At 40.2% G+C, this 18,518-nt stretch overlaps 1 protein-coding gene across 10 annotated transcripts in view; it reads left to right on the top strand.

Moving 5' to 3' along the window:
- The window catches only part of MCTP1 (multiple C2 and transmembrane domain containing 1), a gene marked incomplete at its 3' end in the record, with an annotated part of 173,270 nt that overhangs the window by 96,179 nt on the left and 58,573 nt on the right, over positions 1-18,518 (top strand). For 6 of the 10 annotated variants that reach the window (XM_082191343.1, XM_082191351.1, XM_082191348.1 and 3 more), the window contains 6 exons: positions 6,764-6,866; positions 10,327-10,429; positions 10,761-10,862; positions 11,176-11,250; positions 12,791-12,910; positions 13,340-13,426. In XM_082191343.1, the coding sequence (XP_082047469.1) occupies positions 6,764-6,866; positions 10,327-10,429; positions 10,761-10,862; positions 11,176-11,250; positions 12,791-12,910; positions 13,340-13,426 (590 nt within the window). Of the gene's footprint in view, positions 1-6,763; positions 6,867-10,326; positions 10,430-10,760; positions 10,863-11,175; positions 11,251-12,790; positions 12,917-13,339; positions 13,427-18,518 lie in introns of those variants that run through there. The other 4 variants (XM_082191345.1, XM_082191346.1, XM_082191352.1 and 1 more) reach the window with 2 other exon arrangements.

Raw genomic sequence — 18,518 nt, 5'->3', positions numbered from 1 at the left:
GTTGAAAGCAATCAACACTTTGTGGTTAATATCTGAAAATGTAAAGCTAACAAGATGCAAACTTGTTTTAAACACTGGTGTTGACTACATATGTTGAATGGAAAACTCCTAGCCTGTTTGTGTTAGGAACTGCCCAAATGTATTATTAGACGCTCCCGTTATCTGTAAATGCTTTCTTTAATATCCGAAATGGAGCAGTAGATTTTTTGCATATATTCACACAAGTAGGGCAACCCATCCCTTAGGGTGTCTTCCATACCTGTCTCCTAGCCCTCTTGCAGTTTTGAAGAATGCAGAAAAAGTAGGTCAGCTAGATATTACCAAGGCACAGAACCTGTGATTCACTTAGAAATACCTACCTCAATCCCCTGGAATCAATGAAATCAGTTCGCAGATCTCCTGTTACTTGAACTCTTCTTTTGTCCAGTGTAATCCTTTGCTTCCTCAGGGTGGATTTCTTTTCCTTCGCCCTGATCTATCATTTGTTGCTTTGAGCTGCATATCTGAATTCCACCATCTTCAAAAAGAGTTGCACATGAAAAAGTGGAAATGTCTGCCTATGTATATAAATATAAGTGGAAAGCATTGTAAGTGTAGAATGAGATTTATTTTTTTAAGGTGGTGTGGCAGTATTAAGCTTTTTTTAAAAAAATGTGGGGGCTTATTGGCAAGGAAAAACTTGGTACTGGGGTGGCAGTTATGTGGCACAATTCTTTTATGTTTATAAGTTACAATTAAACAAGAAAGGACAACCTGTTGCCTCAGTCACTTCACCTTTGATGAGCAAGATAACGAGGTCAAGAGCTTCATGTGCACTTTTGTTTCTTCAGCAGTGGCTCAGATATTCCACAATCCAGTCAGCGCCACAAAAATACGTTCCTATTGCCTACATTTCCCTCATGCATCTTGTTTGTCTTAGATGCTTAGTCAATCACACTTCCCAGTGGCATAGCGTGGGTTGTCAGCACCCGGGGCAAGGCAAGTAATTTGCGCCCCCTAACCCGTGGATTTGCGCCCCCTAACCCGTGGATTTGCGCCCCCTAACCCGTGGATTTGCGCCCCCTAACCCTAACCCCCAGATGTTGCACCCGGTGCGGCCGGGGCCCCCTGCAACCCCCACGCTACGCCACTGACACTTCCTCAATTCTGCAAACGCCTTTTGTTCTCTTTCTGCTACTTATGGCAAGTCTCCACATCAACAGTTAACTTTTATCTTCTTGCAGCACTCATGTCTGTGAACCTCAGTCCTCTAGTTCTTTGCTTCTAAAAGCTCCAGGTAGTAGCATTCTCCCATTGCCTGTGATGGTTATCATGCTGGGTTGGGTAACAGTGCCACTTTGTGGTTGAAGCCAGGAATAGAACTTGAGGGAAGCAGGCAGCTACCATAATTCTGTTAGCTTCCTGCTTTCGTTTTTATTGAAGCTTTTTCATAAAACTGTGCAGTAAAAAACTAATTGAAATTTAAAAAAACCTGAAAAGAAAATGCAAGGGTAAATCTTAACCCTTGTCTCACACAGAAAGGGGGAGGGTCCTTCCAGCCCTTACCTAGGAACTTCCCTTTCTTCTCCCAGCCTCCCACTCTGGGTATCTTCCCTTCCTGCCTCTCACACAGGAAGAGGCCACTCGTTGGCCAATTTGAAATGCAGCTGCTGGCAGGAACTTGAGCCAACTACCCAGGCAGCTTGGAGGAATTCCCCCAGTTGCTGCCTGGCCATGTGCGTTCCATTCTAGCTGCCCAGGGATAGACACCCAGCACCCACTGCCAGATCCAAAGGTATATCCTTTCTCTGCCCTCCTTTTGTCTATTGGAGTCCCTCAGTGCTTGTGTTTGACCCTCTTCTAAAGAAGACCAGTAGACATTGCCTGTAGCTTTCAGTACTACACAATATGCTGATGACACCTAGCAATTCCTGTACGGTGGTACCTTGGGTTACGAACTTAATTCATTCCAGAGGTCCGTTCTTAACCCAAAACCGTTCTTAACCTGAGGCACGCTTTTGCTAATGGGGCCTTCGCCACCACTGCACCGTCGCCACATGGTTTTCATTCTCATCCTGGGGCAAAATTCTCAACCCGAGTTACTACTTTCGGATTAGCGGAGTTTGTAACCCAAAGTGTTTGTAACCCAAAGCGTTTGAAACCCGAGGTACCACTGTATTCCAGAACTTTATTCCTGCATCCAATCGCACATCTACAGCTGCCTGTCTCGTATTGTCACTTGGATGCTTCTGTCATTTTAACTGCAATACTTCAAAGACAGAACATCTTATCTTCCTTCCCAAGACCTCCTCTCCTTATACATTCTCCATCCACTCAATTTAACAGGTACAGAGCCTCAGTTTTCTTCTTCTCCTCCCTTTTTTACTTCCCATATGCAATTTGTGACCAGCCTATATTTCTTCTTCCCTTTGCATATAGTGCTGCAAAATTATGCTTCTTCCTTGTAGTGAAAATTGGATAATGCTCTGGTCCTTTCTCACTTGCCCTATTTCACTTGCTACCTTATGCAGATTATATTACTGCAATGCATTATATGTAGGGCTACCTTTGAAGGCAAATTCAGATGAGACAGACTCCTAGTCTTCTAGGGCTGCTGCCAGTCACTAGATAAATCAATTGGTATAAGACAGCATCCTAAATTAGGAAACTACAGTTTGGAATGCACTTAGATGCAATGTTGTTTTTGGCATCCATCTGTCCCAAGAGACAATGGAGTGCCCCTCCAGAGGTGAAGTCAAACCACTGGAGAATCGCAACGCTTGCTGTGGCCGAAGAGACCAGAAACTTGTAACTGCTGCCTCCAATGTTCTTTCTACTGTATTAGCAGCACTGAAGTGACCTCTCCATGACACAAGCCTGTGTAGTACATATGAAGGTCCTGGGCTACCTAGATGGCAAGACCCCCTTACTGGCCTCGCTGATGTGGTGCACAGAAAAGCAAAGCAATACATTTGGCACCAGCTTTGTCACCAGCTTGGCTGCAGGAGTTGCCAGAATGACGTCTCGTCCATTCCTATGCCCATTTCAAGGTGCTAGTGTTGATCTTTTAAAGCTCTTCATGACGTGATACCAGGTTACATGAAGGATCACTTCTTTCCATATGTCGCAAACCTAAGCACTTCATCAGAGTCTCTTCTCTGGGTTGAAGTTCAACATGTGGTCACCAAGGAAAGATCCTATGTTCACATAGAAGGTACATACATGTTGCAGTCACAACAAAGAAGTAAAGTTTCCAAATATGGTAAAAGCTAGTACCTTAGGACAATTAACAAAAATCAGACAAGGCCTTTTTGGTGGTTGCTTTGCAGCTATGGGACTCCCTTCATGGGGAGCTCCTTCAAGCTCTCTATCTGCATTTAAATGTACTTTCAAAGCATCCTCTCATTTGGGGGGAAGTTTCTTCTTTTCAAGTCAAATTTGACTGTATTGGACTTTATAGGCAATTGTCCACTTACGGTATATCTGCTGAATTAGATAGTGCTATGTTTATTATTCCTCAATGCCATTTAATAGTAAGTCCAGATTGGCCACCATTTTGGTTGGTTCAATGTCAAATTGACCTGAGAATTCACAAAGCTTTGTTTCACAAAGCGCTGGAGCAGTGTGTATCTTTATAGATAATTAGGTGAACATCAACTTTTTAAACAGATGTGAATAATTTTTCTGAAGATCAAATCCTAGAGTGTCATGATTAAGGGTTTTGAAGTCTTTTGCTCTACATATGTCTTAGGTTTAGCTAATGTTTGTGGGATCATTTTTAAAATAACTAGATATTTATATCCATTTTTTCAGAAAATATACTTACTATTATTATTTATAAAATATATATACCATCCTTCATCCAGGGTGGTTCAGAATATTAAAAGACAATATAAAAAAACCAAAATACATAATAAAAATAGGAGAAAAACAAACCAGCCATCCCACCAACCCACATAATGAGAGACATCAGGCCTATATTTTGCATCTTAAAATTATTAGCCTATAATATTAATTCTCTTGTCTATGCAACGTTAGGAAGCTAAATTGATGCGATTATATATTTGGAACGCATGAATTTGTGTGTTCCCAGATTAAATCAACACAGTGAAGAGTATTTTCGTAACGGTAATGCTATTATATGTTAAAATTATTTGTGACCTTAACATTAGCTGCTGAGAGTTAATTATAAAACAGATTTTAGTTGTAGTAAAAAGATGAACTTTGGACTTAAGACTTATTACTACAAGCATATAGGCAAACACCCCCTATGTGCAACTGCATTTTTGCAGACAGCTGTGAAATAAATAAATAAATAGGCTTTCCCTTGCTTGGGACTACTGCTTGAGCAAGGGAAGACAGCCGCCTTCTCCTCACCTCCGTGCCCCCATCCTGGCACCAATTCTTCTGGACACCTTTCTTGGCCCTCACCCTCCATGGCCAGCTGTTGCTACTCTGGGCACTAGCTCCCCTCAGGCAAACAGGAAGGCTTGGGATAGGTCGGTCAGGGGCCCTGAGCGATTTCCAGGCTGAGTCTCCTCTCTCTCTCTCTCTTTCTCTCTCTCCCTCTCTCCCTCTCTCCCTCTCTCCCTCTCCCCACATCCTCCACACTTTACCTGATTTCACTTCATTTCTCAACATGTGAGTGGGGCCCTGGAATGTAACACCCATGGGGGGGGGGCACCTGTACTGGCCTTTGTTGTTTGTTCAAGATCTGCAATGAAGGCCCTTCTCCAGGTTCCCCCTCTGAGAGAGGTTTGAAGGTTGTGGAAAAGGGAGAGGGCCTTTTTGGTTTTGGCCCCCTGGTTATGGAATACTTTCCTTAGCGAGGCCTGCTTGGTACTATCATGACCATATTTTTGACGCCAGGTTAAGATCTTTCTTTTCTCCCAGGCGCATGTTGGTTTGTGATATAGTGATTATACTGTTGTTTGACTGGTCATCATAAATTGGTTGGTGTGGTTGATGCTCTTAATCATGGGTACGCAACCTAAGGCCCGGGGGCCGGATACATGAGTAGAATGTGTGCTTTTATTTAAAATGCGTCTCTGGGTTATTTGTGGGGCATAGGAATTCATTCATTCCCCCCCCCAAAAAAAATAGTCTGGCCCCCACAAGGTCTGAGGGAGAGTGGACTGACTCCTGTAATATTGGTTTTATCTGGTGATGTCTTTAGGTATTTATGATTATGTGTATTTTATTGTTTGTTTAAATTGTAATGGCTTTACTTTAAATTTCTTTTGTTTCACTAGAGGGGGTTGATGAATTCATTCTTCAAGTTTGGGATAAATGATATTTTTTGCAAAATAAAAGCATCAACTGCAGTTGCATATTTAAAATAATTTTTATTTGCCATTAAAATTCATAATGTGCACATTAACCTGTGATGGCGTTTGAATCAATATTGCCGTTTGGAAGATGTGATTCCTGGACAGCTTTGCTAAATATTGATTTAATTGTCATTTGTTTAAGGTATGAAACAAATTGCATGCCTTACTGATATTGTTAATCTGGCCCCTTTGAACTGCTGAATCTATGGGTTCATGTAATACATGGCATTACATTACAAAAATATTGAAATTATTGTGGAATACAATTGTCTTGTGCATTAGATTTGCTGGACTGCTGCAAAACCCCCCCCCCCAACCATTTTACCATCAATATTAGATCAGGGGCCTAGTCTTACCACTTCTTCCCCCTCTCTCCCTTTCAATTTATGCCAACATGTTTAATGTGGTAAAATTGAGCTTGTGACTATTGGCTGTTTGGCAATGTATTTTGAATGGGAAGAGTTTCCTTGATGGAAATTCACTGTGGTATCTGAAATATGAATTCAGATGGAAATTGGCATTAATACATTGTTATATTACGTTGGATAATTATAACACTTAACTTGGCAACATAGACATAGGCGCCGACTCCATGGGGCTTGAGGGGGCTTGAGCCCCCTCAAAAAAAATTTGGGGGGGGCTCAGCCCCCCCAATAATCTCGGGCGCCGCCGCCGTCCCCTGCCTCCTCCCCACCTGCTCCCTCGCCAGCCAGCCAGCCGCAGCCCTAGCCGGAGAGCCCCGGCCGTCCCCCGCGAGATTAGGGAATCCCCGGGGGCGGGGGCTCCTGCCTCTAGCCCCAGGTTTCCCGCATATCAGCTGTTCCGGAGCTGATAAATAGGCAGCAGCACGCTCTCCCCTATTCGCTCACGAGGGGGCGGCGCCACTTTATTTGCATATTCATGAGCTTATTTGCATATTCATGAGCTTATTTGCATTTCACGAGCTTTCCCGGCCCCCCCAATATTTTTTATAAGTCCGCGTCCCTGAACATAGAGTTCAATGAGATTTACTCTCTAGTAAGTATTAATTTAAATGTTTGTAGAATTGAAGCCTAAATTAAATTAAAGGCAACATGAATGGTGAAATTAGTTATTTTCAAAGGGAAATAAAATTGGTAGACTTACTAATGTTTTATTTCCCCCCCCTAGCACAACCATATTTCATTACTCCAAAATTAAACCCAAACCTTGCTCTCTGCATTGTGCAAAACGGATTTGTTATCAAAACTAGGCCCTGTTTCCTTAGTTTTCTAGCTGTCCAAATAATTTTTGATCTGTTGATCAGCATTTGACACTCTAAAACTTATGTATGTCTTGTTCCACTGCAGAATTAGTGAGTAAACATGCAGGTTGCTTTCACTGTTACAGTGTGAATTCAAGTTGCCGTACATAGAATGTGAAGATAATTTTAAGTTGCAAAGTATTCATAATATTGTTAAATGGTCTTTTCCCAGGTAAAAGTGATCCATTTTGTGTAGTTGAGTTGAACAATGATAGACTGCTGACCCATACGGTGTACAAGAATCTTAATCCTGAATGGAACAAGATCTTCACATTGTAAGTCTTAATGTTTCACTTTTGAATTTTACTTGTATACCTGGCTAATCATTTCAAAGCTATCAAGATAAAGCTAAATTGCTTTGATTTCTTAAGTGGAACAAGAGATTTCATTGGAACGAACAGAAGTATAAAGTAGATAATTTCTCTCTTTGATTTTGCCTTCTGAGTGATGATACTCCAAATGTCAATATACTTTGAAGGTACCATAGTATACTGCTGTGCAGCTACTAGGCTGAAACTTTTTAATGTTCATTCCAATAATTTTTAGAATTTATTGGGCAGTTTTACTCATATTCCTGACCACCCACACTGCTGCTACCAAGTTGATGCCAACGAAGATGTCCAATATAACCCCATGCATGTTATTTTAACTTTAAATGTGAGTAAGCGAACTCACCAATATTGGACTCAGAATAATGCTGATTTTCTTTCACAATGATCCTCTCTTGCATTTAGAACTGTAGGGCAGAGTCTGAGAATCCTGAACATTTGTTGACCCTCATACTGTATAGTGTCTTGAATGCTAGACCTGTTGGCTCCTTCATTATATTGAGATTATTCCTCTGAATTAATTTTAGAGGGGAGGGGAGGGGAGGGGAGGAACCATAGAGGTAAACAAAAAGTTAGAGTGGATAAAGTGACAGTGAAGTATGGAAATATTATTGGAACTTTTATATATTGTTTTCCTTGGTGCATTTATCCTGGAGGTGTGAATTTGGTTTATTAACTTTAAAAGGTGAGCAGGATGAAATTCTCACTGTCTCTACTAAGCCAGTGGTTTGTGGGGGTGGGGAATGAAGGCCTGTTGTGATTATAGGTGAAAGCCATTGCTCAGTAGTACAGCACGTGAAACCCTGCCTGGTGACAGAGGGTTGGGCTACACAGTATTCTGAACAGCAGATTGTTGGCCACACAAACCTAAAGCTCTGTTACTATGATTATTCACATAATGAATGGGAGCTGGATATAGGAAAGAATATTAAGAGGCTTATTCTTCTGGAAGATCTTATTTCCCCCCTCTTATTAATTATGCTCATTCCTTTGCTTTTTGTAATGTTCTGATCTCCGGTCTGTTGGATTGAAGATGATATTTTAGATTAAAAGCCCTAATCAAAGGGGTTTTCTCTAGCATCAGGGCGCTGTGCTAGATGAGTTGCATTACAACTTTAGAATTCTGTGAAACTTCTATTTATGAAACACTCTTTGTGATGGAAAATTACTTCAGTACTTAATAGTTTCTCAGTGGCAATATTTTGAAACATTTAAAAATTAAAGAATCAAGCATCTTCTTTTTCTATGGCTGCTCCAATTGCACTACAACACAAAGAGAAAGTAAATCTGTTTCAGGTTTGTTTGTTTTTGCTGTTCACTATCCACTAAATGTTCCCAGCTGGAAGCTTTAGTCTTATGTGTGTTCAGGCAGTCGCCTTCTACATTTTTTGTTTTATAAGAACCAAGTTAATACTTACTATGTAGCCTGTAAGATCTGTTTAACCCCCTTCCCCCCTTTCTTTGTGAGATTGAAGAAACACAACAATAAGCTATCAATTTAATTGTTATCATTATTGTTATTTGTTTGTTTGTTTATTATTTGCCCTTCACCATAAGGTCCCAGGGCGGGGTATAACATTAAAACAGAATATTAAAACTGCCTAAAACACCTTACAATCAAAAAATAAGGTGAGTCAAAAATATACACCTCAAGTGTTCAATTCCAGGGTGAAGAGGTGTGTATTAAGGGGTGCGTCCCCTTCAGTATTCTGTGTATTTGCAAAATATGCTGCATTCATTGCAAATTTTGTTTATATGCAAAAGTTCCAACAATCAACCCCCATTATTTCATTATACAACATCTCAGTTAACTATTGCAAATTATCTTGAATGCAATATATCATGAGTCACACATCTTTAATCTTTGATTTTTGCCCCACTCCTTACTTGTATATATTTTTCAAAGTTGATTATGCCACATTCCTCTACGTATTAACTGGATATGAAGTGCTAATTATTTTTCCAAAGTAAATATCAGTAGCACCTAAATATTTATAAAAGTACACATGCAGCTTGTTTAGACATAAGGGCCAAGCTATAGTTTAGCGTGAACATGCAGGCTCTTGGGCAGGCATAGGCAAACTCAGCCCTCCAGCTGTTTTGAGACTACAACTCCCATCATCCCTAGCTAACAGGACCAGTGGTCAGGGATGATGGGAGTTGTAGTCCCAAAACATCTGGAGGGCCGAGTTTGCCTATGCCTGCTCTTGGGAAGAAAATTCCATGCAGCTGCTTTGTTCTTCCTCTGGTCCTGATGGTGTAAGCTAAGTCATTGTTTGACTTAGTCATCCAAATTTGGGGTCATGTCTTCTCTAGACAAACCATGATCTTGGAACTAAGGCTTATTCTTGGGGTTTGTATGGAGAAGAAGCGTGGCCGCAAGAGGTCTGGAAGAGGCTTGCATCAGGCACAATCTCCTCTTTGAGGACCCTCTCATTCACGCTAAGCTATAGTTTGGCTCAGCACTGCATGCCAACTAACTCATAATTAAACCATATTTAAAGGTTGAAAGACTGAACCTTACGAATCTTCAGGCTTGCACATTTCATCCCTCCTCTGGCACAGCCATGCGGGCTTTAGGAGGATTTACTTCCATCTTAGGTTAACTGTGGCTTGCAATGTCATCTGAATGTGGACAAGCTGTGGTCGAACTTAGCTATAGTTAGTGAAAACAAACCAGCTTCTAGTATTTAGGAAACTAACTTTTTTTTTTTACTAATAATAATTAAGACTAACCACAGTTTAGGGGTTCATATAACTTGCCCAAGCGCAGCATGCTAAACAACCAAAGGGAAGGGGGACGTGTGTGAACCTGGTAGCAGCCTAGACCTAACATTCTTTTCCTACTAAACCATGATTTATGTTTACATCTGAATGCAGCCTAGCTGGCATACAATTTAATACCAGAAAGTTGAAACACTGTAGCAGTTTAAGGAATGGAGAAAGTGAGAACTCTGGAAACCTCTTAATGGCTTCTAAATCTGGTGGCAACAATTTGATTGGGTTTTTTTGGGGAGGGGGTGTCTATATGAAACCCACCAAGGATCTGGTCATGTCCATTTTAAATTTCAAGTGCTTTTTGATTGCAATCTTGCTTTCTAACTCTGCAAACGTATCACTTATTCAGTACACTAGATCAGGGTAAGTATTAATGAAAGGCTTTCTTGTGCTTCTTGTAGGTTGTATAATGCATGCCCAGTCATGAAATGATCGGTATCATGCCTGAGTTGCATTCCTGGACATTTCTATTTCAATTCATGCCCTCTTTTTAACTCCCTTTTTCTAGTTTACACTTCTAAAAATCCACGCAGCTTTTCATTTTCCTCTAACTTGTTAATGCATTTGCCTTGATAATGATTCAGTTAGGTGACTTTCCTACCTCTGTTCTGCCCTATCACTTTCATAGCAATATTAAGGATATCCACTCAGTTCTTGAAGTGACAGTTTATGACGAAGACCGAGATCGGAGTGCTGACTTCCTGGGCAAAGTGGCTATACCATTGTTGTCTGTAAGTTTATTATTATTATTTGGTTAATGCACTGCTCTGTATATTTTTATGCTCGTGGAAAAAAAAATCAGGGCTGTCTGCCATTTTTCAACCAAGGTCTGTAATAAGAACACTAAAAAATTTAACATACTCAATTCACGGCCATGTTGAATCCCATGATAGTTAATTTTTCCTGACAGACTTGGTCCTGGTAATGAACAGGTACTTGTCAGAATTGCCACAGTTGTTTTGGGTTCTCTGTCAGTTTCAGCAGCTGGGGGTCAAAGGTCACTGAGGGAGTGTATTCAGTGGAGACTGCGAGACAGACGGCTGTCATGTCCTTTTCCCGCAGATTCAAAATGGTGAACAGAAAGCCTACGTCTTGAAAAACAAGCAGCTGACAGGGCCAACAAAGGGGGTCATCTATCTTGAAATAGATGTGATTTTTAATGCTGTAAGTCTTAACTTTGCCTTTTTTGTACTGCTAAAGAGTTCAGTTTCATGAAAGCTTTTGTTCCTGATTTGTAGAGAATTTCTGTCATTCCTCATTTTCTCTAAACCTTGATGTATGCTGCAGAATGCTCTTCTGCCACTGGCTGAGACACCCACTTTGCTACTACTGCTGCTAATGTATACACAAGCATAAGTTTCTCTGCCTCACATTTCTGGATTATAGTCTTGGCCCCATGACTTTGAAATGCTACAGTGATGATTCTATAGATATTTGTGCAGTTTTCAGTCCCTAAACAATATATTTTGATATATAGGTGAAAGCCAGCTTCCGAACGTTAATGCCCAAAGAACAGAAGTATATTGAAGAAGAAAACAGAATTTCTAAACAGGTAAAGAGTTGGAAACTATTATTTATTCCCAATAGAATATCAAGTGAAACCTTATGACTATATTTTGTCAAGCATTGATTAACTAAGAGAATAGCACATCTCATTTATATTGAAAAACGTATCTGGAGTTATCAAATAAAATTTGCACAAATGCAGATTTTTAAGTCTTCTAAATCCCTTTCTGCCAGATTTAGTTATTTGTAAAATGTGTGCATGATAACTCTAATTAAAGTTGTCAGTCTGCCCCCATGTATCAGGTTATAGCACAGGTGGCTGTAAACTTAGTCTAGCATAAATTTTGGTGGCCAACTTTGACCTGGAGGAACTCCCATATTGTTTTGGATTATGGTATGTATCAGCCTTTTGTTCTCTTAGTCCTCCTTTTAAGGTGCTTATTAGAAACTTAACTTAGGCAAATATATAAAATCCCATTGATTCTGCAACATGATTGACAAGATTTTTCTTTTTCATTCATGTTTACTAACTAATTGCTGCAATATTTACCAGCAGTAACTGTTTTCAAAAGTGCAATCCTACTGAATGCTTTCAACTTAAATAATTTTTAAAATCTTGCAGCCATGATGTTCATGTTTCCTTCTGGAGGATAAGAATGTTGGTCACTGAAGAGTCAAACACTAAACTCTTCTTTGTAGAATCTTATTTGTGTGCTGTTCAGTGTTTTATAATTATTGCATGAAATCATCAGTACAGAGATTTTATAAGCAGCAATATAACACTTCCATTATCAGAAAGTAAGCAGGCGTGCCTTGCGGTGTGGTGGTGGGGAGTATACAATACCTATTTTTCCAGATGTATAGGTGCTGCTCAGAAATGGCTAGAAAAATAGTAGCAAGGAACTTATGACTATTACTAATCAATGAATAGTATCAAACCTTGGTTTGTAGTATAAGAATCTCCTTAGAGCAAGTTCTTTTCTTAAATATCAGAGATCTTGAATTAGTGAATATAACCTAATACTGTAAAATGTAAGTTTCGTAAAAGTTAGTGAGTTCGTCTCCAGTTGAACTTCTTGGTACTCAACTATTCGTTTTAAAACATAATTTCTTAAAAATCTACTTGTTCATCCTTTTCATGAAACGTATTGTAGTTTCACAGATTACATGGGAAAAGTTACTTCAGTTTCCTCAGAGATAATTACAAAGAACTGCATATGTGGTTTCTCAGCAGTCATCTCTTTAGTATCAGAAACTGATTCAGCCAACTCCAGTGCAAAAAATGTAGGTTGATATATTAAATCTCTGGATCTCAGTTCTTAGAGTGTGTTTAAAGATTGAGAAGGAAACATTAGTAGGTACAATTGTACTGTCATTTAAATTATTTTCATGCTGTACAGCAGAACAGTGCAAGCCTACAAATACTGATAATACTGATAAATATCTAGATAATGAGTTTTCCCCTTTAGTGCAATACAAAATCTTGTCTGTACAGAACAGAATTTTCGGTTGAAATGTGTTGTGAGCCGTTTTCATAGCTAAAATGCACAAACTGAGCCGACACATTCTACGTTTCTTTCCTCCAGCTTCTTCTAAGGAACTTCATGCGGATGAAGCGTTGCGTCATGGTTCTTGTAAATGCCGCCTACTATATAAACAGTTGCTTTGACTGGGATTCACCACCAAGGAGTCTTGCTGCTTTTGTGGTATGATATTAACTTTAATATTAATATATGTGTATACAAAAAAATAAATAAATGTAATGGTCTCATCAATAGGACATATATGAAAGATCACAGTCAATACCTAATAATCAATCTGTAGTTTAAAGCCAATATTAGAACACCCAGGGCTTCCTAGAATTGGCTTTCTTCTACAATCAGTGACCTCTAATACCCTAACCTTAATTTCCAGTGGTATAGGAAACTTCAAAGTGCTTGAGTTCACCATGGCATCATAGCCATGCTCCCAACGATAATCTATAAATGTAGGCAGGTGTATTGATCCTAAATCAGCTCTGTATAGGCATACTTGCATACACATATACAGTGAGGGGGGGGAGTGTTTGATCCCCTGCTAAATTTGCCCATTTGCCCTCTGACGAAGAAATGACCGGTCCATAATTTTAATGGTAGGTTTATTGTAGCTGTGAGAGACAGAATAACAACAGGAAAAACCCCAGAAACCCAGAAGACAGAAGACGGAGATGGATGTGCATTATAGTAAGTGAAATAAGTATTTGATCCCTTTGCAAAAGATGACTTAGTACTTGGTGGCAAAACAGTATGGCACACATGCTGCCATTTTACATGCTGGTGGAACCAATTTTCAACTGATTAATAACAAATTATAGAACAACCGTGTATTCCCCATCACGTATTCCCCATCCCTCTGCTACTACAGTCACCCCAATTTAACAACACTGGCAAATGTGGTTGCTGCAGATGGGTGGTGCCATTAGCACTTGTTTCATAGTAGGAACAAAGTTAAACTCCTTTGCTGTCATGTCCCATGTCAACATTGAGGACCTTTAATATGCCATTCTTTGGGTATGAGATTCTAAAGCTAAGCCATTCATACATGCCAGCCTTAGACGAAATATCTGACTGTGTGAGAAATGGATCCTCAGTTGTTTATGTTATACATATCCACCAGATCCCAAAAAAACTTCCCACCCAGTATTTTCTGTGTGTCAGTTTAATACAATTTTCTTCTAGACGTCTTAACTTTTTTCTTCTACATCTTCACTTCCTTGCCACGACACCAAACAGGAGCATTTTGAGGAACAAAAACAGAGGCCCCAAAAGCTTGCAACTTCTTTACGTTAGTCATCTTGGACTCCTTTAGGAGGAAGGGTGAAACGGAAATTTAATAAATAAATAAATAGACAACTGATAATTTTAAGATCTGAGAAATGTGATAAGAGACATTCCAGGAGCCTTGATAAAAGGTTATGCCTGTATACATAAGCTTCAGAAACCGTCGCGTAATAACTTTACTCAAAATGCTTCTGCTTTTGTGTGTTTACTTCCTGCATTAGCTCTGGGAGGTGCTTGTGACATAATGGCACAATGTTCCTTTTGCCTGATGAAGGGAAGCACTCCTATAGGGCATCCTCTCCCTTGTGGTCTCCTGAGCTGGAGTAATAAAGGGTGTGACCATATGGTTTCTGTAACATTACTTCTTTAGACAATACAAGGTGTAGCTTAATAACAGAACCAATATGTTGATATAGGAACAAACTTTATTCTGCAGGATATACCCGCCATGGCAATACTTGTCATTATTTTATTTTTATTATTTAGACTTGTATGCTACTTTTCCACATAAATGTGCCCAAAGCAGTACATATGATTAGAGGCAGCATGCTTTGAATACCAGGGGCTAGAGAATCAGGTTCAGTATCAGCACATAGCACAGTCAGGCAAATGCCCACCACCACTGATACTTATGCACCACTGCTACCTATGCACTCTTCAGCTGCTTGGCATTGAGAAGATTCCAAGTGATTGCAGTGAGGAAGTGTCACTTTAATCTTTCCCTAATGACTTTGAATGCAGCATTGTTCCAGAGTGGTGCTGCATTGAGGGTGCTGGGAAGAATTAAACTGATAGCTCTTGCATGCTGTAGCAACCTGGAGCTTCTGTTAGCTCCAAATAGCAAGGGCAAAACACCAGCAGCACAGGATCCTTTAGGATTCCTCCCTCTTCATTGATCAGCACAGAGAAGAGTGCCAAGCAGTTGCAAAAAGGGACCATCAGTTGAATCTCGCCCCACTATCTTTGATGTTGTAGAAAACTGGGTTTAGGTGGGATTAAATTCACTTTAAGAAAAGCAGCCAACTTTGAAATCTGTACAACGCCCCCAAAAGTGACCTTCTAGATGAGAGCACAGTCATGTCCTCCAGCATCTTGCTTCCAATAGTGGGCAAGCAGATGCCCATGCGATGCCCAAAGGCAGGAAGTAGAGGCGACTGCCATCTCCCTCTTGTTCTCCACAGATTGTCCTCACTGGGCTCCCCAAATGGCCCTGTCTTGGGGGGACTTACCAAGCAATGGGGGTTATGAATAGTGGTGCAAGCATTGCCTTGAGAAAGCCACTGTTCTTGAGAAAGCTGTAGTCAAAACAAAACTACTATGAAAGAAAATTAAATTGTATTTCCCCCTGCTCCTCAGATATATCCATCTATCCTAAATATTTTTATGGTTTATACATGCCCTTTAGAATCTTATTCAAGATCTACTGTAGGATCAACTTTGTGCCTCAGGTGTAATGAACATGAATGAGTAGCGACCTGTTCTTTCTTAGATGCTGCCTGCCCTTTTACAGGCACTGTTGCTTCAGAACTGACAAGCTAAAAGTCCATCGGTGCAATGGACTGTATTTTTAATCTTCAATAAAGTCTCTTCTGATCCCTGTTCCTGCCCTGCCTCTTTTGAACCTATTAAGTAATCTGCTGTGATGTCACAGCGTGGCATTGGAGATATCACAGCCCATCTGTCTTCCACAGCCTCTGATGTCATATGTGGGTTGCCAGTGTTGGTCTAGGCAGAAGTGCTGAGAGGGTCTTGTGAAAGACTCATAAGTTGACAGGCAGATTAAAAAAATTAAACACTTTCATCTTTGCATGTCGTGGTCTTTAGAACCTCTTTACACCTTGTTGAGAGGTTTCAAAGCCTTTTAATAGAGGCAGATAGCACATGGCAGCTTATACCCTAGAGTTTTGACCAAGATCGTAAACCAGAACTCAACAACCTACAGTGTTGTCAGAAAACCGCAACATGTACATCATCATCGTCATCATCATGATCATCATCATCATCATCATCATTATTATTTTTGCAGTTCTACATACATTTCCACATTGTGTGCCCCTGTGAAATCTCTGAATCTTAGACGGGTTGATTAGCTCCAGGAATGTAACCTAAGGGTACAGTTGTTCAAACTAAAGGAGCACATCTTGAGGTTTGAGTTAAGGAAACATTTGATTTAAATAGTCTCTTTATCATAACATAGTATATGAGATTTAAATGTTGCAGCACTTTTTTTGGGGGGGGGGAGATGCTGAAAACAACCAGATTTCCTATTTTAATATCCCTATTGCCTACTCTATATTTTATTTGGGTGAAATCCAACATAGTGCATGCAGCAGGGCTTCTTCTGTTCCTGACTGTCGCCCTGCCCTCTGGATCAGATTTTGAACGTGGACAGGGGGCTGCGTCAGGGTGGAGAGTAAATAGTCTTGCTTCACAACCAGAAATCTGTTCTGCCTGCACTTGGGCCCAACTGGATATCACCCTTTGTTTTTAACACTTGGAGAAGACAATAAGTAAAAGCAACTTGAATATTTCATTCATGAGCTGTTCTATCAAATGCATTGCGGTGCTTAAATTAATCAGTTTGCATTACTCCTATGTAATTTTAGCAAGAAATGGTTATTACAGAAATACTTTATGCAGTTTTCTCATCTGAGGAAATGGCAAGGTTTGTCTTTAGAACAACCTAATGAAGATACTGAAATGCTTTCTAAATTGGGGTTCGTTTTCTCCAGGCTCTTGATTCATGCACCTGTGGATGTGGGCAATTGCAGGGAGATACAGGGCAGGAGATGAGGGGCCGTATGCAACCTCTTTCACTGTCACTTCTTACTTTAATGAGCCGAAAAATAATTGGACAACTAAGCTATCAGTAAAAGGACACACTTCAACATGAGTCAGTGAATTATTTTGCAGGACAAACTTTAATCTTTATATATGATTGTGGATAATTTGTGGTACCATTTATCCAGCTTGAATTGTTTTAGCCTTTTCAGTTGTTATACAGTAAGTACTACTGTGTTAACATTAACATTTGATATTTTACACATTTAATTCCTGTACTGTTGTGTGTGGTCTTCGGGGAAATGCGCTCCGGTGCTACAAGAGAGAGACAAAGTATTGATCAGCTAACATTTCAGCTACATTTATGTATGTCGCAAAATTAATGAAAATGCCAGACAAAAATGTCAGAGTGCACAAAAAGGTAGGATTTGAATTTTGGTAGTTTAATGAAAAGTTTAAGATGAACGTTATCACATGTCTGTTAGCCTACATTGTGCAGTTCATAACACAATAGCTAAAGGGGAAACACACATTTTACTGGGGGAGCACTGAACATGAATCTACAAGGAAATTTAGAAGGAAATATGCAGTCCTGAAAGTAGGTGATGTTCCCAAATTTGGGAAATGTGAGTTCATTTATTCTAACATGGCTCAAAATAACAAATAGCATTTGCAAAAATGGTGCCTACATTTTCCTCTTCAGTTGGGGGAGTTATGCAGTCCTCTCCTTTCTATTGTAGCTTATATTCTTCCAAAAACTACTTTTGAAAGTAAAAGAAACCCCTGGTAGTAATAATAATCTTTCTCTGGATTTTCCTAACCGTTTTTTGAGGTATCTGAATAAGGCCAACTCATTCAATATGTTTGTTCCTATTGTCAGAGCCAATGCGAGATACTGTTCTGTGTGAGGCAGGCATCACTTCTATCCCCTACTGCTGCTGCCCCTCTTCACCACTGCCTACTTACCCATTTAACATTTTTAACGTCACTAATGCAGCGTCAGTACTGGCCGTGCCCCCAGCTTCAGTCTCCCCTCTCTCTGGGCAAGGAGTCCCAGGAGACTGAGTGCCTGTGCTGCAGTGGCTTTATCACCATAGCTGAAAATTATTTTAAAATTCTAAAAGTTACTTTAGAAACATTAAATTTAAGAGAGCATGTTTAACTGCTGTGTCAAAGCCACAGTGAGGCAAGTGCTCTCCTATTAACAGTTGAGAGATAAGGTAGCGGTTGGTGGGAAGTAGTGGGGGCTGCAGTGGTGAAGGAAAGGGATTGGGCAGGATATCGCTCTCGAAAGCCTATAGGAGCCAGGTGTGCATGGATAGCTTTGTGGGCTGACTTCTTTGGGATTTCCAAGAGAGACTGTTCTGATACAACGGCAGTGATAGTACTCTTGTCTTCTGGGCTGTGAGCATGGACCAAGCGACATGCATCAGTTGCTATATGATAGTCCTTCCTTCAGTTATAGAAAGTTTTCACAATGATGCAACATGAGTATAGCTTTGGGCTGCATAATATGACAGAAGATAATTCCTTTTGCCGGAATCTAAAGGGTTGCATGTACCGTTTAGCACTTTCACCATTGCCCTTGCCACCACCATGTGTGTTAGCTGAGAAGCTTGTGAGAGTCAGAGGCTCCTCCAGTACAAGAAGGGGGAGATATTGGAAGGGGCTTGGTAATGCGCACACCTATGTTCACATAGAAATGCTTTCTGCT

The sequence above is a fragment of the Podarcis vaucheri genome, assembly GCF_965113315.1.
Source record: "Podarcis vaucheri genome assembly, chromosome: 11".
NCBI classification, from domain to species: domain Eukaryota; kingdom Metazoa; phylum Chordata; class Lepidosauria; order Squamata; family Lacertidae; genus Podarcis; species Podarcis vaucheri.
This window is presented reverse-complemented; position numbering and strand designations above follow the sequence as displayed.